Here is a 25110-nt window from a genome sequence, read left to right as displayed (position 1 = left end):
GTTATTAAAGGAAAGAATCACTAAGAGGAAATGATCACTCTCCATCTTGGCAGATAAAATATACAGAGCCGTTTTTATTTTAGATAAGCTGTGGCTCTTGGACACAGTTCCTCTGAGGTTAAATACTTTCATAAGGAACACTGTGTAAAAAAGCTGATGAGCTTAGCTTGTATGATAGGCGTGTTTCTTCTGCAGTCAGTTAATCCATGTTAACAGAGTAAAACTCAATACTGTAACCAGATGCCACAGACATGAACAAACATGCTAATCATCTCTTCAAAATTACCAAGTGCATCCATAGGTGTTTGAATAAGACATGTCCCTTTAATGCATTGCAGGAATGGCTGGGCTGTGTGCCAAGAGGGGATAGCCAGGAGGCTTTACACTACAACAGCAGAGGACTGATCAACCAATCAGAGTGAGCTGAACTGTACCTGCCCCTGCCAAGCCTCTCAACTCTTTGAAAACAATCCATCAAATCGTGCAAGAGGAATTTCATGGCCTAGCAGCTGTACCTTATCCTGAAGCTCCCTCAGGAGGAAGGACACTGGCTGCCCATGGAGGTTTCCTGATGGAGTAGTCAGGGGAGTGTTTATATCGGCGTGTGCATCCACCCAAATTACACACAGGTCTGGGCATTGTTGTGCATGGCCACTGATGGACCCCAGGGCTAGGCTGTAATAAAAGAGCAAAGGTGTACTAGGTCAATGCTTAATTAGTCAATAAATCCAAGGCCAAAGTAAGTTGACAACAGAGAGATGTTTATTGGATCCGTCCTTCCTAGAAACACATGACATAAACAAGTCTTCATTCTTTACTAGGCCCAAAATAACTTTATGTAAATAATATTTGTATTAGAAAGTGTTTTTTTTATTATTGATGGCTGTAATATTTACTAAGAATATATTATAGATAAATATAAGCAACATGTTCAGTAGTGTTGTGTTTAAAGGGACAGAAACCCCAAAATGTTTATTTCATGATTCAGACAGAGCATGTGATTTTAAACCACTTTCCAATTTGCTTCTATTCTCTAAATTGCTTCATTTTCTTGGTATCCTTAGTTGAAAAGCATATCTAGGTAGGCTCAGGAGCAGCAATGCATTACTGGGATCTAACAGCTGATTGGTGGCTGCACAAAAATGTCTTTCTTTTCAGTGGTTCATCAGATATCTTCAGATAGCTCCAAGTAGTGCATAGCTGCTCCTTCAAAAAAGGATACCAAGCAAATTAAGTAAATAAAAAAAAAAAAGTAAATTGGAAAGTTTTTTAAAATCACATGTTCTATTTGAGTCATGAAAAATAAGAAAAGGAAAAATGTTGGGTTTCATGTCTCTTTATAGAGGAATTTATTTGTATCAATGTTTATTTTTTTTATTTAGCTTCACGGCTCTGTTTTGCCCTTGGAACTATGGGCTTGTGTCCTTAGCGGATCATTTTTTTATCTACTTTTAATCATGCTCACCTGTGATCTCCTCCCAGTGTTATACAGGTGTGTCCAGTTCCAACTGCTCTGCTAACTGCATCAGCCAACACTTGACAAGCAAGTCCAACCGTACGGGGATGTTTAACGTTGTTGTATACTTCATCATTAGGTACTTTGGCAAAGCTTAGATCCCCAAAGTCATATACATCACAACCTAAAAAACAAAATTAGGCAGTTGAGATGTTTTCTGTCTCTGGCCTTTTGTAACTCTAAGAACTGTGCTGGTTAAAGTAGACTGCTGTAAAGCAGACCCTAAGTAGACCACAATCACTGGACACATTTTTTATTTCATGATTCAGATAGAGCATGCAATTTTAAGCAACTTTCTAATTTACTCCTATTATCAATGTTTCTTCATTTTCTTGCAATCTTTTTTTGAACAGCAGGGATGTAAAGCTTAGGAGCCGGCCCAATTTAGATTCGGCACCCTGGATAGCGTTTGTTTATTGGATGCTAGATTTAGCCACCAAAGCGCTACACAGATGCTGAACCAAAAAGGGGGCAGCCTCTAAGCTTTGCATTCCTGCTTTTCAAATAAAGATAGCAAGAGAATGAAATAATTGATAATAGGAGTAAATTAGAAAGTTGCTTAAAATTACATGCTCTATCTGAATCATGAAAAGAAAAAATATTGGATGTAGTATCCCTTTAAAGGGACAGTCTACACCAGAATTTGTATTGTTTCAAAAGATAGATAATCCCTTTACTACCCATTCCCCAGTTTTGCATAACTAACACTGTTAAATATACTTTTTACCTCTGTGATTATCTTTTATCTAAGCCTCTGCAAACTGCCCCTTTATTTCAGTTCTTTTGACAGACTTGCAGTTTAGCCAACCAGTGCTGGCTCCCAGGTAACCACGTACGTGCCTGAGCACCGTGTTATCTATGTGAAACACATGAACTAACACCCTCTAGTGGTAAAAAACTGTTAAAATGCATTCTGAAAAGAGGGCCTTCAAGGTCTAAGAAATTAGCATATGAACCTCCTAGGTTAAGCTTTCAACTAAGAATACTAAGAGAACAAACCACAATTGTTGATAAAAGTAAATTGGAAAATTGTTTAAAATCACATGCCCTATCTGAATAATGAAATTTTATTTTGGACTAGTCTGTCCCTTTAAGCAAAGGCACAGTAGACTGGATTTGTCATATATAGCTTCCACGGCATGAACAAGTCCTATGCACTTCTAGGATTGCAGCGCAGTGTAAAAATATTCATTTACTGCTCCTTGAATTATGGTGACATTTTCCTGCCCCTGAAGCATTCTAGATAGTGATTAGATCAGAGCACACACTCGCTTACATCCGGACTTAAAGGGACACTGAACCCAAATTATTTCTTTCGTGATTCAGATATAGCATGACATTTTAAGCAACTTTCTAATTTACTCCTATTATCAAATTTTCTTCATTCTCTTGGTATCTTTATTTGAAATGCAAGAATGCAAGTTTAGATGCCGGCCCATTTTTGGTGAACAACCTGGGTTGTCCTTGCTGATTGGTGGATAAATTAATCCACCAATAAAAAAGTGCTGTCCAGAGTTCTGAATAAAAAAAAAGCTCAGATGCCTTCTTTTTCAAATAAAGATAGCAAGAGAACAAAGAAAATTTGATAATAGGAGTAAATTAGAAAGTTGCTTAAAATTACATGCTCTATCAGAATCACAAAAGAAAAACATTGGGTTCAGTGTCCCTTTAATTGGGCAGCTAAGAAAAGAGGAACTGAATTTCAACTATCAAAATCCCAGTGTTAAATGCTTTCAAAACATGTATTTTGTTTGCAATTATTTCGCAGTTCTGTACTAAATTGATGATATATAATATGCATAAAAAGTAGTATTGTAATGTCCCTTTAACACTTTGTCTTCATGAGCAAGTTCCTTTCAAATAAGAAACAAAGGCTGATAAGTTTATTTTGTCCGTGTCAAAGACAAAATACCCCAAAAATGTAATTTAATCATTCTATAATTAGCTATAATATACATGTTATAAACTGAAAAAGATTTTGGGTTTGTAAATTTTAAAGGAACAGTCTACTCCGAAATGTTTGTTTAGAAAGATAGATAATCCCTTTATTACCTATTCCACAGTTTTGCATAACCAACACAGTTATATTAATACACATTTTACCTCTGTGATTACCTTGTATCTAAGCCTCTTCTTACAGATCCCTGTTCACATGACTATTTATTATCTATTGACTTGCATTTTAGTCAATTAGTGCAGTGTCCTACACAACTCCACAACAGAGAGCACAATGATATCTATATGGCCCACATGAACTAGCAGTCTCTTGTTGTGAAAAGCTAAAAAAAAAGCATGTGATGAGAGGCTGTCTGTAGTGGCTTAGAAAAAGGCTGACATTTAGAGGTTTAAATGTTATAAAGTATATTAATATAACAATGTTGGTTGAGCAAAGCTGGGGAATGGGTAGTAAAGGTGTTGTCTATCTTTTTAAACAATAACTATTTTGGTGTCAAATGTCCCTTTAATTTTTGTGTGCTGGAAATATTCTTGTAGTGTTTCATCACACAGTTGTGCGCTCAGTATACAAGGGGAGATCTCAGCTTAGAGACAAAATCCTGCTGCGAACAGCTTTACTATTTTAGGAACACAGCAGGAAAAGCAAAGCACAAATGTGTTGCTCAGAATTCATAGCAAGTGGAAGAAGACGCTAGAAATACACTATAGCCACAAATCAACAAGTATTGAGTTTCATGCTGAAGTGATGCTCAGATTCTTATTGGCTTCTTGAAAACATGTTTATTTCAATAGACATTAGATAAAACAAGTGGTGACCTACTCACAGGCTGCAGGATAGTAGTTAGTGTCTCAATCCTGCTATATTCTTTATGAAACACAAAAAAGAACACAATGGTAAAAGCAGAGAGGATAGGTGTCAAGCAGGTAAATTAGATTCACTAAAGATGTAACGAGACAAGAGTGTTGTGTTTATGACTCTGATTCTTCAGATCATTATGGGCCATCTAGTGTACTAAAAATGTTCAAGGGACAGTCTAGGCCAAAATAAACTTTAATCATTCAGATAGGGCATGTCATTTTAAACAACTTTCCAATTTACTTTTATCACCAATTTTGCTTTGTTCTCTTGGCATTCTTAGTGGAAAGCTTAACCTAGGAGGTTCATATGATAATTTCTTAGACCTTGAAGGCCACCTCTTTTCAGAATGCATTTTAACAGTTTAACAGTTTTTCACCACTAGAGGGTGTTAGTTCATGTTTTTCATATAGATAACACTGTGCTCGTGCACGTGAAGTTATCTGGGAGCAGGCACTGATTGGCTAAACTGCAAGTCTGTCAAAAGAACTGAAATAAAGGGGCAGTTTGCAGAGACTTAGATACAAGATAATCACAGAGGTTAAATGTATATTAATATAACTGTGTTGGTTATGCAAAACTGGGAAATGGGTAATAAAGGGATTATCCATCTTTTAAAACAATAAAAATTCTGGTGTAGACTGTCCCTTTAATTGTATTAGTGTTGCCATAAACAGATTAGAAAATGACTCCCTTGTCCCTCTACATGAGCTTCTACATTCTCTTTATGTACAGGAACATAGTGAAAGGGTTGGACTTAAGCAAATCTTTTATTTTGATATATAAAAACATAAATACAAAAATACACAGGAATACACATGGATAAAGTTTAGTTCAAGAGACACAAGCATTGCTGCTCCTTAGCAGGAAACTGCTGGTGATCTAATCATCTGGCCAATGACTGTACATTATTTATTTTTTAAATACTCTTAGTATTTAAATATTGTAAGGAAAAAGATTATATTCTCAACCGAATAATACAATATCTTGTATATATATATACTGTATATATAACATTTTGAACAGACACATAACATATTTTTTTCAGTAACTAACTATAAAGCTTTTTAAAAATAACGTTACAAAAAGCATGGCTGATACAATGAAAGAGGCATTCTATTGTGCCTGGCTTATCCTATAAATAAGGGCTAACTGTGCAGAAAAAAAAATCAGGGGGCAGTTCAGTGGTCAGATTCATCCTCCTATCTATCGAGTAAACGTCATTTTTGTATCATTTTGTCCATTAAATGCATCAATTAAATGTTCCTTTAAAGAACTCCAGAGAGACACTGTCACACATATCTAGAATTCATTACATATTATGACGATTCCAGCACCACCCAACTAAAAAATACCAGTAGCCCTTAATTTGCCCGAAACGCCTCTTGTTCTTGCCCAGAGCAATGGGCAGCCAGCAGAGAAATGATTGTCAGCTATTTAAGTTGTTTACGCAAACTGAGGAGTGTCAGTGAAACATTCCTATTAGTGTACAAGGGAAAGGTCATTGTCTACAATTTGTACATCCTTAAAGTGTTTTATATAACAAACTGTTATGAGTTATTGAGGTTGCCCCACAATATCCCTGCCAAGTTAATGGTACCTCAGCATACAGGGCTGAATACATCATTAGGCAAAGTAAGTAAATGACTTTGAAAAAGACATTTCAGTCTGCTTGGTTGCTCGGAGACAGGGATTGTACTATGGGATTTGCAGACACTTTGTAATGAGCTAGAGGTGACATGCCCGGACACCAAGAAACAAACACAGGTGTGGGATTGTCTAGGGATGGCAGAGATGTAAATTCTACCCTCTATGCAGTAATAACTGGAAGATACCATCCACCTAATTCCAGAATGCTCATATAGAATGTTATGGTATTGCACACAGTCCAACTCCATTCCTACATGTAGTTTTAATTTTATTGTTTTTTTAACAATTTTTTTTTAAAATCTTTTATCATTAGTGCATAACTTTAGCAGCAAGGCTTCTGAGAGAAGGTGCCCATCGGAAGCTCTTTCTTTGCCTTTTGACAAATCTGAATTTCTATCTTAAAAGGACAGGAAACCCTAAAAAAATGTATTTTGTGTTTTAGATATACAATGTTAAAGGGACATGAAACCTAAATATTTTTTTTCATGATTTAGAAAGAGCATGCAGTTTTAATCAACTTTCTAATATACTTCTATTATCTAATTTGCTTCATTCTCTTGATATTCTTAGCTGAAAAACATATCTAGATAGGCTTAATAGCTGCGGATTGGTTGCTGCACATAGATGCCTCCTGTGATTGGCTCTCCCATGTGCATTGCTCTTTCTTCAACAAAGGATATCTAAAAAATGAAGCAAATCAGATAATAGAAGTAAATTGGAAAGTTGTTTAAAATTGTATTCTTTATCTGAATCATGAAAGAAAAAATGTGGGTTTAGTGTCCCTTTAACCAACTTTCCAATTTAGTTCTATTATAAAATTTGCTTCATTCTCTTGCTATACTTTGCTGGAAGAACAGCAAGATTATGTAAACATCTAGTTAGCCAATCACAAGAGACAAATATATACATGCACCAATCAGCAGCTAGCTCCCACTAGTGTAGGGTATGCGGCATTCTTTTTTTAACCAGGGATACCAAGAGTACAAAGCACATTTGAAAAAAGAAGTGAATTTAAAAGTGTTTTAAAATAACATGCTCTATCTGAATCATGCAAGTTTAATGTATTTCCTATCCTTTTGTTCCTCTTTTTAATGGGTGCAGAGTTTTGATCTCCAAATGCTGTTATATATCACAGTTTCTGGATATCCCACTGGAATGATCAGGGTTAAAACCAATCTAATAACGGGTTATCCTGAGCACTGATCCGCAGACAAGTTGTTTCTGAAGTAGCTTTGGATGACTTGCACATTTCCAGAGATGGGAAACTCGATCACTCTGCAGGCAGCAGAATGTGTGACATGTACCAGGCAAGTGTTCTGGGACAACATGTTAAATTCACCTTTACTCTATAATGATGGAAAACTACTCAGCTGCTAGAGTGTTGCAATAATGTGCAAGTGGGAGTAGATTCTACTAGACACTGTTATTACCAGCTGTTGTCATGAAATAAAAAATCCAATGATCTGGTAAAAACATATTTGTTCAATGCATATGACAGTAGTGGACAGCTGGGACCTTGGGGTCATATGTAACCTCTTAATTCATTTTGTTTGTTTTGCCTTACACTCAACACCTGCATTCCATCTACACTTTCCTTCCCTTATTTGTTTCTTTCTCTCCCCACAGACAGCTTTATCAATTCCCTTGTTATTTTCTACAGCTAATTCAGTAAAGCTTCTACAGCTAATTCAGTAAAGCTTCCTCAGCCTCTGCAGTGAATCAGCTGCTTAGAATAACTTAGAAGCTACAGTGTAACCAGCGAGACCCCTGGGTGAAATTTGTCCACTGTATTTAAACACTTTTGCTGTAATCCAAATGTAACAGGTAAATAATGTGGCATTTTTAAGTTTTGGGGGCACAGTGGTTTAGCAGAAACATATATTTGTAAAATAATATTAAATTATATTAGTTATAAGGCCTTTAAAATATGATTTACAGCATAGATAGGTTAATAGAAAAGGTTAATAATTACATTTGATTGACAGATGTAATGGATGGCTATAGAGACATACAGGAATTTGTTTATATATATATATATATATATATATATATATATATATATATACAGGGAGTGCAGAATTATTAGGCAAATGAGTATTTTGACCACATCATCCTCTTTATGCATGTTGTCTTACTCCAAGCTGTATAGGCTCGAAAGCCTACTACCAATTAAGCATATTAGGTGATGTGCATCTCTGTAATGAGAAGGGGTGTGGTCTAATGACATCAACACCCTATATCAGGTGTGCATAATTATTAGGCAACTTCCTTTCCTTTGGCAAAATGGGTCAAAAGAAGGACTTGACAGGCTCAGAAAAGTAAAAAATAGTGAGATATCTTGCAGAGGGATCCAGCACTCTTAAAATTGCAAAGCTTCTGAAGCGTGATCATCGAACAATCAAGCGTTTCATTCAAAATAGTCAACAGGGTCGCAAGAAGCGTGTGGAAAAACCAAGGCGCAAAATAACTGCCCATGAACTGAGAAAAGTCAAGCGTGCAGCTGCCAAGATGCCACTTGCCACCAGTTTGGCCATATTTCAGAGCTGCAACATCACTGGAGTGCCCAAAAGCACAAGGTGTGCAATACTCAGAGACATGGCCAAGGTAAGAAAGGCTGAAAGACGACCAACACTGAACAAGACACACAAGCTGAAACGTCAAGACTGGGCCAAGAAATATCTCAAGACTGATTTTTCTAAGGTTTTATGGACTGATGAAATGAGAGTGAGTCTTGATGGGCCAGATGGATGGATTGGTAAAGGGCAGAGAGCTCCAGTCCGACTCAGACGCCAGCAAGGTGGAGGTGGAGTACTGGTTTGGGCTGGTATCATCAAAGATGAGCTTGTGGGCCTTTTCGGGTTGAGGATGGAGTCAAGCTCAACTCCCAGTCCTACTGCCAGTTTCTGGAAGACACCTTCTTCAAGCAGTGGTACAGGAAGAAGTCTGCATCCTTCAAGAAAAACATGATTTTCATGCAGGACAATGCTCCATCACACGCGTCCAAGTACTCCACAGCGTGGCTGGCAAGAAAGGGTATAAAAGAAGAAAATCTAATCACATGGCCTCCTTGTTCACCTGATCTGAACCCCATTGAGAACCTGTGGTCCATCATCAAATGTGAGATTTACAAGGAGGGAAAACAGTACACCTCTCTGAACAGTGTCTGGGAGGCTGTGGTTGCTGCTGCACGCAATGTTGATGGTGAACAGATCAAAACACTGACAGAATCCATGGATGGCAGGCTTTTGAGTGTCCTTGCAAAGAAAGGTGGCTATATTGGTCACTGATTTGTTTTTGTTTTTGAATGTCAGAAATGTATATTTGTGAATGTTGAGATGTTATATTGGTTTCACTGGTAAAAATAAATAATTGAAATGGGTATATATTTGTTTTTTGTTAAGTTGCCTAATAATTATGCACAGTAATAGTCACCTGCACACACAGATATCCCCCTAAAATAGCTAAAACTAAAAACAAACTAAAAACTACTTCCAAAACTATTCAGCTTTGATATTAATGAGTTTTTTGGGTTCATTGAGAACATGGTTGTTGTTCAATAATAAAATTAATCCTCAAAAATACAACTTGCCTAATAATTCTGCACTCCCTGTATATATATATATATATATATATATATATATATATATATATATATATATATATATATATATATATATATATATATATATATATATATATATATATATATATTCATTCATCTCACTAGTATGTCCCATTGAATAATTGTTTAAGTATTTTAACTTGCTCACACACTGTATTATATACAAACCCTGACTAGTAATAATGATAATTCCCTTTAATCATTTTTTGTAACTGTTCAACATTGATATTTTATGAATGTTCCTTTACAAGAAGCACTAAACACAGTTTGCTCACTGCCATGTCACACTATATGATCTAATTTAGGGGCAACCTTACTTATAGCAGTGGAAGTATCTCATACCAGTTCATACCAGAGTCAGCCAGTACAAACCAAATCAATATATAAAAATAAGCAAGGCTGTCAAATAGTCAGTGAACCACCCACGGCTGTACTGAGCATGCCCAGTAACTCTGCCTTTACATATGGTATTGAGTCACTTCATAACAAGCCATTGGTAGAGACAAAGTATGCTCTATATCCTAAGCAATCTCATACAAGTATAAAGATTCTGCAATCACTATACAAAATAACAAACTTGCAATGAAGAAACAACAGTTCTCTTATTAGTCCTGTTCCTTAAAGGGATACTGAACCTAATTTTTTTTCTTTTGTGATTCACATAGAGCATGCAATTTTAAGCAACTTTCTAATTTACTCCTATTATCATTTTTTCTTCGTTCTCTTGCTATCTTTATTTGAAAAAGAAGGAATCTAAGCTTTTTTCTTGGTCAGAACTCTGAACAGCACTTTTTGATTGGTGGATGAATTTATCCACAATCAGCAAGGACAACCCAGGTTGTTCACCAAAAATGGGCCGGCATCTAAACTTACAGTCTTGCATTTCAAATAAAGATACCAAGAGAATAAAGAAAATTTGACAATAGGAGTAAGTCTGAAAGTTGCTTAAAATTTCATGTTCTATCTGAATCACAAAAGAAAAAATTGGGTTCAGTGTCCCTTTAAATACTATCAGGTTACTCTACTTGGCATTTAAATTATACATTGTCTGTGATGCACAGAGCTCTCTAGTTTCACCTTAGGTCCATGTACCACTCTTCATTCCACCTAGAGTGGTGCCTATTTTAAATTATAATTATTAATATTATTATTATATTACTGGTTTACTAGTGACAAATTAACCTTTTTGTTTTTAAATTTGTATAAGATTCTCCATATTCACCAATGAAATATGAGAATTGTCTAAGTCAATGAACATGAATGACACAGAAACATCACTGATAAACAAATATGTTTTTCCCGATAGTTTAAACATAAAATAAAATATATTTGCTCCTTGTGTCTCTTTCATAGGCATGCATGCTCGTGCGCGAGCACATGTATTGAGCACTAGAGAAGCAATGTTTTTTACAATGTGCTTGAGACGTGCACGCTCCTGAGTCTAGTAAGCTTCATGGAAATAGCAAAGTTTCATCAAAGGAAACCAAGAGAAAGAGGTCACTTTGGTCATTGTACAGATGGAATCATAAGGGGATCATTTTGAATTTCAGATCGCTTTATACACTGTATATCTACCTCTGGCTGTGAGTGGGGTTTAGTCTATAGAGCTGTAAGTCTGTGTTCTGCTCAGTGTAAGACTCTAGGTAGATAAGCATGTAACTGTGTGTTACTAAACAATTCCCTTTGTATTTGCCCTTCTGTATCACTTGTGGTTCTGTGTATGTGACACAATATGTGTTTATGGATCTGTATGTTGCTCTGTGCTTGGTATGACTGAATGTGTGGATTTTGTATGTGTACTATGTAACTTTCAGTATGTAACAGTATTACTGCTTTATGGGCTCTTTTTTTAAGCCTGTTGATTAGTTGTAATTGGCTACTTAGTGTCACTGAATCTTACAACAGTGTGTGTTACTGTGAGTGTCTGTGTTTTTGCATATATGTTACTGGGTGTGTGACTGTGTAGTTTGTCTGGAATCTCTCTAAAGTGTGTAATTATGTGCCTGTGCATTAGTGTGTTTTTGATCCTGTGAATGACTGTGTGATTAACTACATCTTAAATAAAATGTGTGTAAGTGATTGTATCTCTCCATACATGGGGACAGTTGTTATAAATAAGTGATGGTTGGTTATATATACATAGACCTATGTATAGGTTATACATGCATGAGAAGGTTCATTAGACCTAATACAAGCTGTTCAACTGGACAAATCTGGAACTATCAGGAGACATTGTTACACAACTCCTGGGTATGTTACATAAGGGGAACTCATACAAGTTACAACATATTAAGTTTTGTAGAAAGACTTGCTGCTATTTTTATGTTATGTTAAATCTGAGGTGAAAGATTATTTAGGAACATACAAATAAAATGTAAAATTTCTCAAATATGCATTCTCTAATCTTTGCGCTATACATTAGAAAAAAACAACACTATATATACCGACATTGGGTTATATTCAATAAAATCTTACAATAATTCTCCAGTGATATATATATATATATATATATATATATATATATATATATATATATATATATATATATATATATATATATATATATATATATATAGTTTAAATTTCTATATTATCCCAATGAAGTTAGTTCTTATGAGTCTCCCTCTTATCTTTGGTAGATATAAATTTACAGATAATAAATTAACAATGTAACAAATGTACCTACTGTGCAGACGTGTGTAATATATATATATATATATAAAATCAGTAGCAAAACATACTTGGAAACTAAGCTGTAAAACATTGCAAGTAAGGTTAATAATTGTACTGCAACCTGAAGTGTATGCAGGTTTCCTAGATGTTCAGTATTTAAGCAAACCTTATTTTAAAAGGAAAATATGCATACACATACAGGACCCATTACTATTTTGTTCTGTTCTGAGCCCCGGTGTAATATTAATTACAGGGGCTTTAGGGACATAGAAATGATCTGAGGTTTTATTTGGGCATATAGCTTACAGTAGTTCAAGGGCCTGATCTGATATGGATATACGACTTACAGGGAATAAGGGACATGGGTTTGAGATGATATATGTAAATGACTTCACAGGGACATTGGTCTGATTGAAGATATGATATGGGTTACAGGTATGTGTATTGGATCTATGGTCACATTACTGACCAGGGCTATGGGTCTGATCTGAGGCCTGCTATGGGCATATACTATAACAGACCAGGGTAATGGTGTCATGATGGGCATGATCACATCTCCACCTAACACTCCCATATATCGCCTTCTTGTTATCAATTAAAGTGATCATTTCTTTAAGACACAAGCACCTACTAGTAAGGTTACAACCTATGGTTCATATCCTGTGGCATTTCAAGAACACAATTACAGTATCTCTGCCATCTCTCCTTTTTAAAGTTTCCACTGCTTTTTTTCTTTTCTACCTTCTCTTTCAGAGATGTTGGTGGCTTTTTATCATGTGAAGCATTTGCTTTGTTCATTTATAAGTTAGATTTGAAACTCTGTTCATTGTATTCAGAATAAAACAGTGTTTGCTAAGAGAAAATGACAGAATCCAGATTTATTATTAAAGTGTTCATTAAACATATATTAAGCAATAAGCAGTTTCTAAACATATTTAACAGCTGTCAATGTTACTGTGCATTGAATTTGTGAAACACCTAATAAACAAAACACTAAATGAAACACTGTTTATCTACACACATTTATATTCAATTTCTATCCCCCCCCAAAAAAAAAAATAATAATAATAATAATAGCCCCCTCAATGTACTACTCTTCAATTTCCCTTCTTTTGGCAGTTTTCTCTCTCAGTTCTAACCGTCCATGACTCTATCCTGCACTTAGTTGTATCTATTTAATCACTGGTCCATCTCATTCTCTCACCATCTCCTGAGCATATGAGTATACGGTACACGTTTCTTGTAAATAAAATGTGTGTTACAAACATGTGCCATAAAAACAGGTTTTATATTCACATCAAATGACCTCAATGTCTCATCCTCTGCATTATCATCACACACTGTATTACAAATGCAGCATGAGTCATTCACACGGTGCCTGTAGCACTGAGACCTGAGCTAATACTGAGTGAGAGTCACTGATGAGTAGACAGCGGAAACTGAGGCAAATAAGGCATACCTCTGTATGCAGATCATTGTGCTGAGGATGAATCATGACTCCCATTGTCTAACATCTAAATGATGCCATAGGTTTTATAACAGCTTCCAAATACTTTAGCATATCCAGTACCTCTTTGTTTTATTTATATTGTTCTTGTGATCACCCACATGTATTATATAAATACAATATATGTATATATACTACACCAGATTAAAGAAATGCCCAGTAGGAAATACAGGAGCAACTCAGGCAATGTGATTAGAGCAGCAGAGAGTGATCTGGTACAGGGACACAACTAAATCCTGCTTCTTACCTAGGCTAGAAAGTCTGTCAATAAGCCCAGCGTTTCTTATGGCTGCTGGTCCGTGCTCCACACCTCTTCTTTTCTGTAATAGAAAACAGTCATTTTAGATGAATTAGCCTCATGTTCCTTAAAGGGACTGGAAACCCCAAACAAAATATTTCGTGATTCAGATAGAGCAGACAATTTAAAAAAACTTTCATATTTACTTATATTATCAAATTAGCTTCATACCCGTGATATTTTTTGTTTAAGAGATACCTAGGTTGGCATCTGTAGCACTACATGGCAGGCAATAGTGCTGCCATCTAGTGTTCTTGCAAATGGATAACATACTTGCAAAACTTCTGCAATATATTGCTCCAGAAATGTGCAGGCTCCTAAGCGTACCTCCCTGCTTTTTAACTAAAGATACCAACAGAACGAAAAAAAATATAATAGAAGTAAATTAGAAAGTTGTTTCAAATTGCATGATCTATCTGAATCACAAATCATTTGTTTGGCTTTATATCCATTTGATGAATATATCTAAAGAAATACTATGTTTCACTAAAAGTTTTAATTTTACCGCATTGTAGAATCACTTTTTAAGACATTAGGAAAATAGCTGTATATTATTTCTAAATGCACTGTTTTACCGTTTTACTTAATTTACAAAAGAAATATATATATTGTATAACGAAATGTATAAAACTAAACAAAAAACAGAGTATTTACCAATCTATCCTGCGTGTTCACTATAATACCTGTAGTTTGTATTTGAATCTATCTGGGCACATTTGGGGCATGTTCTAGTTTAGATATCATGTGTCACTGTAATATGGTGTTTTAACAGATATGGTGACTTTAAATCATCTAATTGCATGTGCAAATAAGTCTAGAATTAATCTTATCTTATAAGTGATCTGATCTCCACGTGATGGTCAAGGGCAAGGTGATGGACAGTACTAATGTATAATATTGCCATTTATTGCCAGTCATTGAAATTATTCTGAGCAGGTCTAATGATTATAAAATTATATTAAGGATCTAAAAATGCTATTAAGTATCCATCCTTAAATTATATTATATTAATGAGCTAAAAAGTATATCAATCCCCTGTCTGTCTGCCATCTGTCTACTATTTTGTTTCTTACCTGGCCTTTAGAGAATGGAGCTCCAATTACTGCCACTGAGTCAGTACATTTCTTCTGCAGGTTGATGCCACTGATCTGCTTTTTCAGTAGCCTGACAAAATTGCTCCTGATGGACATGTTAATGGTAAGGCTTATTAATGTGATGGTGCCTGGCTGTGCTGATGTCAGTACTGGCGGGCTGAGGATGCTGTAGGCGCAGGGATCGTTATCACCAGTCTAGATTAGCTGCTGCAACATCTCGCTTTTGTCTGGATGCAACTCAGGGAACTCCCTCATCCCTACGTCACGGCGGCTGTCCTCGACAGCCAATCAAGAGGCAGGTTTACGGAGGTGTGTGGGCCGCGCCTGGCTCTACCCCCCTCACACCTCCGTTGTGTGGTCACGTGGGGAAGGACAGGCAGTGCACGGGGTACAGAAGGGAACTCATTCCAGCTAGAGGAGGTGAGAGAAAAATCTGGTACATGCTTAAAGTGACTGAGGTCAGCAGCGTCACTTCCTTCAATGGAAATGTTAAAGGCATTATGCGTATTTCATTTTAGTAGCACTTAGTATCTAATTTGACATTGTTAGCTCGTAATGTAATATATAGAGACTCGAACTTATACAGACAGCCTTACCAGAAATATAGGGCTTATGTGCATGTTTAGCTGTATAGTGTGTACACTGGGAGTTAACTTTTCATAGCAAAATGTTATGGACTACAAAACCTTTTTCAGACTTTTGGATTTTAGAATTGACCAGAGAGCATCTATCTGTCTGACTGTCTGTCTGTCTATCTATCATGTAGATTTTCTGATGACACAATATAAAAGTGGTGCTTTTAAAGAAGAAATGAGAGAATGTGCCACAGACCTTACTTTGAGCAACTAGCAAGTGCAGCCTTGTTTACACCCTATATATGTATCGTAAAAAAAGAAAGTTAATGCTAAAGTTTATGTTTTCTATTCAAATTTGACCATTAAAGACATTCCATACGTAAACATTCACACTTCTTCCTTGGTATATTTGCATGTCATCGATGATGACATCGTTAATGACATTATTAGTGACATTATCCTACAGTCTGAGGAAAATATAAGCATTTTATATATCATGCATTCTTTTTTTTTTAATCTACATATTTCCAATACATTCAATGTATTAGTTCAGGAAGTTTACAAATGCCTCTCTAACATATGTGGTAGACACCAATCTCTCCTCCCTACCCAGGATAATGTAGAGTAAGCTTGTTTTTCACATTTAAACAATAACTAAATATTTGTATCCAGTGACTGGCTCGTTTGCGTTTTTTGTGTCAGTCCCCAACCTCTTTGTCACCTGCATTTCTTATTTCTGGCCATTCTTCCTTTTACTCCCCTGTACACCTGTTACTAGATTTGATCTCTTTCTCATCCCAAAGACTTTTAGGTAAGTTTAAATGGTCTCCAATAAGAGATTGACCAATAATACATTTTCATTGATAAGCATTTTCATGTATTAAACTTCCATAGTAATGTCACATTATAGGCCATGGCAGTGTGTGGGATGGTATAGGTAGGCTAGTTGGAAAAGTCCAAGCATATGTCAGTACATCTATAAATATTGCTATGGACTCTTTAGATTTTCTACAACTGGAATATGGATCGCTGAGAGTACTAGGGCATGGGACTCCTCCTTGTCCCAAGTGCTTTTATTTGTATATTCTACTATGTTTGGTCCAAGCAAAAAGGTTTCTGGCAATTATAAGGGTAATGCAATTATGCTTAGAAGCACAGAATCAGTGAGACCTACAACTCAAGCCAGTATTTATAGCATGAATGCTTTTGCATATAAATGTACTGTATCTTCTGAAGACATTACCTGACTGTAAAAGATTAATCTTGTTGTCATTGTTTAATGACTGCTGCAGGAGTAACTCTATGAGAGATTTCATCTTCTATGATTTATACAGATTATTCAGTTTTAAACAACCTTCCAATTAACGTCTATTACCAAATTTGCTTAATTCTTTTGGTATCCTTTGTTGAAGGAGCAACAATCCTATCCATCTCACCTTGTCTGTCTCTTCTTTAAAAGTATCAGAAAAAGAAAAATACTAGTATATATATTAGTATGTGCACTCTACAGAAATATCCTACCAGCATGCCCCCAAAAGGTATTTAAAGCCCCAGAACGCACAGAAGGAATGTGGGTCCTTTACTGAAATTCTAGAGCAGGAATCATCTAGTTTAGAGGGCTTGTCCTTAGGTTGATGGCGTTAAAAAGGATTTGGATTTAATATAAATGGCTTAGACCTAGGAAAACTGGGATAGAGGGAATGGGTGGCCAGTGGATTTGTCAAGGTTTTACATCCTGTATAATTAGGGGCAGTACCAAGAGAACCATTTAAAGGTCAGATATGTAGGTAGAGTTGTCAGAAACAAGTTGGTTGTAACTGGAGAGATCCCAAGGGCAGGAAAAAACACAATCTAATAATGTAGTGAGAGGAGGAATAAGGTACGTATCAAGGTCCTACAGGCACAAGGTCAGGGCAGGTGGGAGGTGAAATTCAAAGTACAGGTGTTACGGTTACCCTTAGTCTCGCTGAGAGATGGACCGCTTAGTAGCCTGGATCCCTATTGCTAAAGAGGGGAGAAGCTGCTTTCCATAGTATTCTATATGAGTCTCGCAAATATAGAATAATCTCCCTTAGCTGCAGTACAGCTAGGATACCCTTCTGCCCACAAAAACGAGTCAACGCTGCGATTGAGGGTCAAACAAGAACTCAGGACTGGGATGCCCAGCCTGCTTTTTATTAAGGTTAAATGCACACAGGGCACTCCCAGGAGGAGAGGGGGGGAAGCACAAAATCCCCCATCACACATTTAGATAGAGAGCACTGTCCTTTGACAGGCCACAATAGGATTACAGTACTTAAGATAACAAGTTTACAAGTTCATCTTATCAATTAGCAGTCTGGCTCCGGAGGTGATTAGACAATGGGATTTGTTATCACTAAACTTAGAGCTGAAGCCAGCAAATGTGTATTTAGGCAATAGTTTCTAAAGGCTGAAAAAAGTTAACTCTTTATGAAATGATACTTGTTACGGTTTTCTTGGAGCCCTTCTTAGGCGCTGGCTTGGCTGGTTCAGGCATTGCTGCTGGGAAATAAGCTCTTCACAACAAAATAACTAATGCTTCTGTAACAGTGCTCCCTTTCTGTGGAACACTCTGGCAGACACGGTCTGACCCCTTTTCGGGGCAGACTAAGGCTGTCCAGACCGCTGGTTATGCGGGGCTGAGGTCGGTTTGTCTGGACAACCCGTCGGCGTTGCCATTCTGTTTCCCAGGTCTGTAAGTAATGGTGAAATTGAAGGGTTGCAACGATAAGCTCCAACGTAATAGCCTGCCGTTATCTCCAGAGACCCGGTTCAGCCACACCAACGGGTTATGGTCGGTGACCAGAGTGAACTCCTGCCCATATAAATAGGGAGTCAATTTCTTTAATGCCCACACCAAAGCCAAACACTCCTTTTCGACTGCTGCATAGCTGACTTCGCGGGGCAGGAGCTTCCGGCTGATGTAGGCAACTGGATGCTCCCCTCCATCTTCGCCTACTTGGCTGAGGACGGCTCCCAGCCCAAACATGGAAGCATCTGTATGGACGATAAAACGTTTGTTAAGGGCTGGGGCCGCCAAGACAGGAGCGTTAATTAGAGCATTTTTGAGAGCCTGGAAAGCCGTTTCACAGTGGGGAGACCACAGGACCTGTCGAGGTAAGTTCTTCTTGGTCAAGTCAGTCAGGGGTTTGGCAAGTGTGCTGTAGTCTGGTACGAACCGTCTATAGTACCCTGCCGTGCCCAGGAAGGCTAGGACCTGAGTCTTAGTGATGGGGGTGGGCCAATTGGCGACCGCTTCTATCTTGGCCGGCTCTGGTCGCTGCTTTCCACACCCCACCCGGTGACCCAGGTACTGTACCTCGGCCATCCCAAAGTGACATTTTTCTGGCTTCAGAGTCAGGCCAGCAGCCCGGATCTGATCCAGAACCATTCCTACATGAGCTAAGTGGTCCTCCCAGGACTCACTGTGGATCGCTATGTCGTCCAGGTAGGCGCAAGCAAAACTCTGGAAGCCATCCAGGAGCCTATCCACCAAGCGCTGGAATGTAGCTGGGGCATTCTTCATCCCAAACGGCATTACCCTAAACTGATATAAGCCGAATGGGGTGACGAATGCCGACTTGGGGATAGCCTCCGGGGCCAGGGGAATCTACCAGTAACCTTTGCAGAGGTCAATAGTGGTCAGGTAATTTCCCCTGGCTATACGATCGAGTAGCTCGTCTACCCTGGGCATAGGGTAAGCGTCCGTCACGGTTTTTTCATTGAGCCTCCGATAGTCTACGCAGAACCGGGTGGTCCCATCTTTCTTGGGCACCAAGACAACTGGGGAGGCCCAGGGACTATCGGAGGGCTCAATTACCCTGAGCTGGAGCATCTCATCGATCTCCTTCTTCATTCCTGTCCTAACTGCTTCGGGGATTCGGTACGGAGCCTGGCGCAAGGGAGCTTGTCCCGGAGTATCTACCTGGTGGGTGGTTAAAGTAGTGTACCCTGGCTTCGGGGAGAAGGTGAGGTGTTTGGACTGGAGGAGTTGGCTGAGCTGCTCCCTTTCAGTGGGGCTAAGTCGGTCTCCTATCTGAACCTGAGCCACTATACCTGTGGGGAGACTCTTTTCTAATAGGTCTGGAATGGGTAGACTGTCTGGGTCTTCCTGAGGGGAACAACATACGGCCGTCACGTTCTCTGGTCGCTCAAAATATTCCTTGAGCATGTTTACATGGAATGTCTTTCTAAAATTGTTGTCATGGCAGCTAGCTATCACATAAGTGGTGTCTCCCCTTTTCTCTACGATCTGGTAGGGACCCTGCCAGGATGCCTGCAATTTGTCTGTCTTCACTGGCTTAAGTACTAACACCTTTTGTCCTATGGTGAAGATTCTCTTTCGGGCCCCCCGATCGTACCATACTTTCTGTCTTCTCTGGGCCAACTGGAGATTAGCCCGCACGGATTTGGCTAATTGCTCCATTCGGTCCCCGAGTTCCAGCACGTATGGCACAATGGGGACACCGTCAGCCTCCATCTCTCCCTCCCAGTGCTCCCGGATCAGGTTGAGGGGTCCCCGTACCTTTCTTCCGTAGAGCAACTCGAAGGGAGAGAACCCTGTCGTTTCCTGGGGCACCTCCCGATAAGCAAATAGGAGGTGCGGCAGGAAGCGTTCCCAGTCTCGGTATTCCTGAGTGAACGTCTTGAGCATTTGCTTGAGTGTCCCATTGAACCTCTCACATAGCCCGTTCGTCTGGGGGTGGTATGGGGAGCTCAGGAGGGACTTAATTTTGCAAACCTGCCAGAGTTGTTGGGTCAATTCAGCTGTAAATTGGGTGCCTCGGTCGGATAGGATTTCTTTTGGAAATCCTACCCGGGAGAACACCTGTACTAGTGCATTCGCTACCGTATCCGCTTGTATGTTGGATAGGGCGACAGCCTCTGGGTACCTGGTAGCGTAGTCCACTACGGTAAGAATGTAGCGCTTACCGGAGGGACTAGGGGTAGCCAGTGGTCCCACTAGGTCAATAGCAACCCGGCTGAAGGGTTCCTCTACAATGGGCATATTTACTAGATGGGCTTTAGGGTGATCGCCTCGCCTTCCTACTCGTTGACACACATCGCAGGTGTTACAGTAAGTTCTAACGTCAGCGTGCACCCCTGGCCAAAAGAACGTGTGAGTAATGCGGTGTAGGGTACGGGTTACGGCTAGGTGGCCTGCTAAGGGGATGTCGTGGCCTATTTTGAGGATTTCTTGACGGTATTTGTGGGGCACTACCAGCTGTCGCCTACGCTGTCCCCTTTTCTCTGTCCAGCGGTATAGTTTCCCTTTTTCCCATAAGAATGTTTCGTTATCTGCCCCGCCCCCTCCGGTCTCTGCTCGTTCCCGGTACTTTTGTAAGGTCGGGTCAGTCTTAGACTCTGCCTCGAAAGCATCTGGGGTGCCCCAGGGTATGGGGCCTAACCGGTCAGGCAAGGTCGGGGTAGGTCTTACCTGTGTCTCCCGCACTGGTGAGAGCTCTCGCTCCGTCCGGGCTTGGGCCCGTGTAGTCACTGGGTCCGCCTCGTTGTTGCATACTGGAGCATAGGCAGAAGTCATGGGGCCCAAATCGTTGCCCAGTAGTACTTCGGCAGGTAAATTATCCATTAGGCCCACGTTCACAGCCCCCTTTCCCGTTCCCCAATCAAGATGCACTTTAGCTGTTGGAATTTTGTACACATCCCCCCCCGCCACTCTAACGGCCACAGTCTGTCCGGATCGCTTGTGCTCTGGCACCAAATGACTCTGTACCAGCGTGATAGTAGCCCCTGTGTCTCGCAATCCCTCGGTAGATCGCCCCTCGAGCCATACCCTCTGCCGATGGTGCTGGCGGTTATCTGAGGCAGCATATACAGGGTCTGCCTCGTGAAGCGGCCCCACATATCCCTCCATAGGGGCCTCTTGGTTAACACAGAGGGCCCGGGCCGGACGATAGGACCCAGAGGGGTAATTGTAATTCCTGGGTGTCTGGTGCGTATTAAGGGGGCAGCTAGCCATGAAATGCCCTGGTTGCTTGCATCGGTGGCAAGTCGGTCTGGGACGCTCAGAGCTGTTATTGGGTGGTCCTGAGTGTCGGACGGGCCCTGTGGGCACTGGGGCTCGAAATTCAGCACGAGGGGGTGCACGGTAAACCTCTCTGGGTTCGACCCGTGCTGGAGCTCGGTAGTTCATGGGTTCGTGAAGACGGGAGTCATAATGTTCATCGGCCAATTTGGCTGCTTCTTCTAAGGTAGAAGGCCGCCTGTCTAGCAGCCATTCCTTCCCTTGCTGTTCCATGCCATTATAAAAATGTTCTAAGAGAAACAATTGTAAAATTTCCTCACCAGTCACCGCTTTACTTCCGCTCAGCCAGTGATTTGCCGCTCTCCGCATTCGGTGCGCCCATTCCATATGGGTATCGTTAGGCTTCTTTTTCATGCCCCGAAACTGTCGGCGATACGTGTCCGGAGTTACAGCGTACCGTCGCAACAGTGTCTCCTTAACTAGCTCATACTGTGTCACTTCCTCAGCACCCAGAGTACGAAAGGCTTCCAGGGCTCGCCCGGATAGTTTCCCAGACAATATCGTGGGCCACTCTCTGTTGGGAATCTGGTGCAGGGCACATTGCCTTTCGAAGTCCGACAAATATTCATCAATCCCTGTCTCGCTCTCTAGGAAGGGTCGAAATGCCGCATAGGGTATCTTGGGCCTCCCAGCATTTTCGACAGGGATGATTACCTGCGGGGCTTCAGCATTGCGGTGTGCGTTCGCTAGGTTGAGTTCGTGGGCTCGAGTCTCTCGTATATCCTCATCCGCCTCCGCCATCAACTGCTGTACCAATTCCATGGAGGGGTTCGGCCCGTATAATGAGAGCCTTTCCCGAACAATCCTGGTTTTTTCGTCACTAATCGTGGTCGGTGTTTCCGCCATTGTGAAGCTCTGATCCAGTTCGGTCAATTCTGCGATCAGCTCTCTCCTCGGCCGGTTGCTGGCGTACCCCCCTCTGCTTTCAAGTAAATCCTTTAGGGTTGTACGCTTCAATTTTTCATAAGCGCTCTCCATCCGTTCTGTACCTCTCCTAGGAAATCCAGGAAAATCCCACCGCTGCCGCCAAATGTTACGGTTACCCTTAGTCTCGCTGAGAGATGGACCGCTTAGTAGCCTGGATCCCTATTGCTAAAGAGGGGAGAAGCTGCTTTCCATAGTATTCTATATGAGTCTCGCAAATATAGAATAATCTCCCTTAGCTGCAGTACAGCTAGGATACCCTTCTGCCCACAAAAACGAGTCAACGCTGCGATTGAGGGTCAAACAAGAACTCAGGACTGGGATGCCCAGCCTGCTTTTTATTAAGGTTAAATGCACACAGGGCACTCCCAGGAGGAGAGGGGGGGAAGCACAAAATCCCCCATCACACATTTAGATAGAGAGCACTGTCCTTTGACAGGCCACAATAGGATTACAGTACTTAAGATAACAAGTTTACAAGTTCATCTTATCAATTAGCAGTCTGGCTCCGGAGGTGATTAGACAATGGGATTTGTTATCACTAAACTTAGAGCTGAAGCCAGCAAATGTGTATTTAGGCAATAGTTTCTAAAGGCTGAAAAAAGTTAACTCTTTATGAAATGATACTTGTTACGGTTTTCTTGGAGCCCTTCTTAGGCGCTGGCTTGGCTGGTTCAGGCATTGCTGCTGGGAAATAAGCTCTTCACAACAAAATAACTAATGCTTCTGTAACAACAGGGTCAAAGCCACAAGGTCAACATACCCTAATGAGTAATGCTTTGCACCTGGCTCATCAGGTGTTTAATGCAGGACCAAATGTAGTTTTTCATATGCGGTATCTTTAAGATCCTGTTATGCTGGGCCAGATCAAAAATAAAGTTTTTACCTTCCATGGCTTCCTATTTAAAGCTACAAAGATGGATAGGCTCTAAAAGAAGGAACAAAATATAAGTAGGCGATCTCAGTCAGGATATAGTGCTTGCCAAAATAATTTGCTTCTTCTGTGCTGTCTCTGTAATAGAGGAACACAGTGTATATCTGAAATATTCAGTGTATTACTGCAAAGGAAAATCAGAAGATTGTGAATTTTGCTGAAGATTGATGCTGCACATACAACCAAAATGTGTTGGAGGCTTAAACTACTGCAGTTGTTTTTTTTAATAAAGTTATTTTATAACTAATATTACTTTAAATATTCCTCCTGAAGACTCAGGAATGTAACCCAACGTCCAATCACCTTAATGTCTGGCTAGATCATTTATTTTTCAGACTTTCTTTTCCAGTCATGTAACAACAGGTCCTCTTTGTTTTGGCTTTATGCTGTGTTCAGTTAAAAGAAGTGGAATAAGACAATGCAGTGGACTATTGCAGGCAAAAAAGCCATGGTTCTAGATGTGAATCTCTGCTATCCATAACATCAGATACTAGCTCTGAGGCATTATAGAGCAAGGTTATTGAGTTAGGTTTCATGTGGTTTATTTAATAATGGGGTCCATGGTGAAGACAGAATTAGTTCCCCAATATCTCAGAAAGAGTGACAGAAAACCATTTCTAAGCTCTGATGACCTAAGGTCAAAACTACCACACCTCAAATTAAGTTTGTGATATGAAACCCCAAAAAATTCTTTTGTGATTCAGACTGAGCATACCATTTAAAAAAAAGTATCAAATTTACTTGTATTATCAAATTAGCTTCATTCCCATTATATTAGGCATTGAAGAGATACCTAGGTAGGCATTTGGAGCAGTACATGGCAGTAAATATGCTCTTGCAAATGGATAACATTCTTGGAAAACTGCTGCCATAGAGTGCTCCAGAAATGGGCCAGTTCCTAAGCATAAATCCCTGCTTTTCACTAAAAGATACCAAGAGAATGAAGAAAAATGATAATAGGAGTAAATTAGAAAGATGTATAAAATTGTGTGCTCTATCTGAATCATGAAATAAAAAAATGGGCTTCATATCACTTTAAGTGCCCCATTCGTCTCAGCATACATAACAAAGATCTGCTATCCCTTTATTCAAATCCAGCAATCTAGTCAAATATAAATAGCAATGTAAGGCTGTCTTAAGAAACTTTTCTTTGAGGCTCATGATAACTGAATCCCTCCCCCTTGTTTAAGAGCTGGTACCATTCCTTTCAGCAGTATAGGGTATTTGTTATTAGCCTCCATCCTATGCCAACCTCTTTTTAGGTTGGTGGGAGGCCGTGCACATCTTTGGAGATAGGAACCCTTTTAGGTCATACTTGATTTTTATATGTACAGGTAGTATAGAGGAGGCTTTATTATTCGTAGATTATCTGAATAATAATTCTGTGACTTTGAGATTCACTATGGAATTTGACCAAAGTAAGATTAACTACTTGGAT

At 39.6% G+C, this 25110-nt stretch overlaps 2 protein-coding genes across 2 annotated transcripts in view; one reads left to right on the top strand and one right to left on the bottom strand.

The window, feature by feature from the left end:
- ARG2 (arginase 2) overlaps window positions 1–15376 on the bottom strand; it is a 34363-nt gene extending 18987 nt beyond the window's left edge. Inside the window, exons 1-4 of the mRNA XM_053697838.1 lie at window positions 15152–15376; window positions 14028–14100; window positions 1466–1640; window positions 516–675 (exon numbers count right to left, since the gene is read on the bottom strand). Coding sequence (XP_053553813.1) covers window positions 516–675; window positions 1466–1640; window positions 14028–14100; window positions 15152–15268 — 525 coding nt within the window. The 5' untranslated portion in view covers window positions 15269–15376. The remainder of the gene's footprint in view (window positions 1–515; window positions 676–1465; window positions 1641–14027; window positions 14101–15151) is intronic.
- Window positions 15377–15510: 134 nt separating this feature from the next.
- The window catches only part of PIGH (phosphatidylinositol glycan anchor biosynthesis class H), a 101500-nt gene continuing 91900 nt past the window's right edge, over window positions 15511–25110 (top strand). Inside the window, exon 1 of the mRNA XM_053697840.1 lies at window positions 15511–15592. The gene's annotated coding sequence lies outside the window, so the exon portion shown is untranslated. The remainder of the gene's footprint in view (window positions 15593–25110) is intronic.

The sequence above is a fragment of the Bombina bombina genome, chromosome 1 (genome assembly GCF_027579735.1).
Source record: "Bombina bombina isolate aBomBom1 chromosome 1, aBomBom1.pri, whole genome shotgun sequence".
NCBI lineage: Eukaryota > Metazoa > Chordata > Amphibia > Anura > Bombinatoridae > Bombina > Bombina bombina.
The sequence above is the reverse complement of the archived record's forward strand: the minus strand, read 5'-3'. Positions and strand labels throughout refer to the sequence as shown.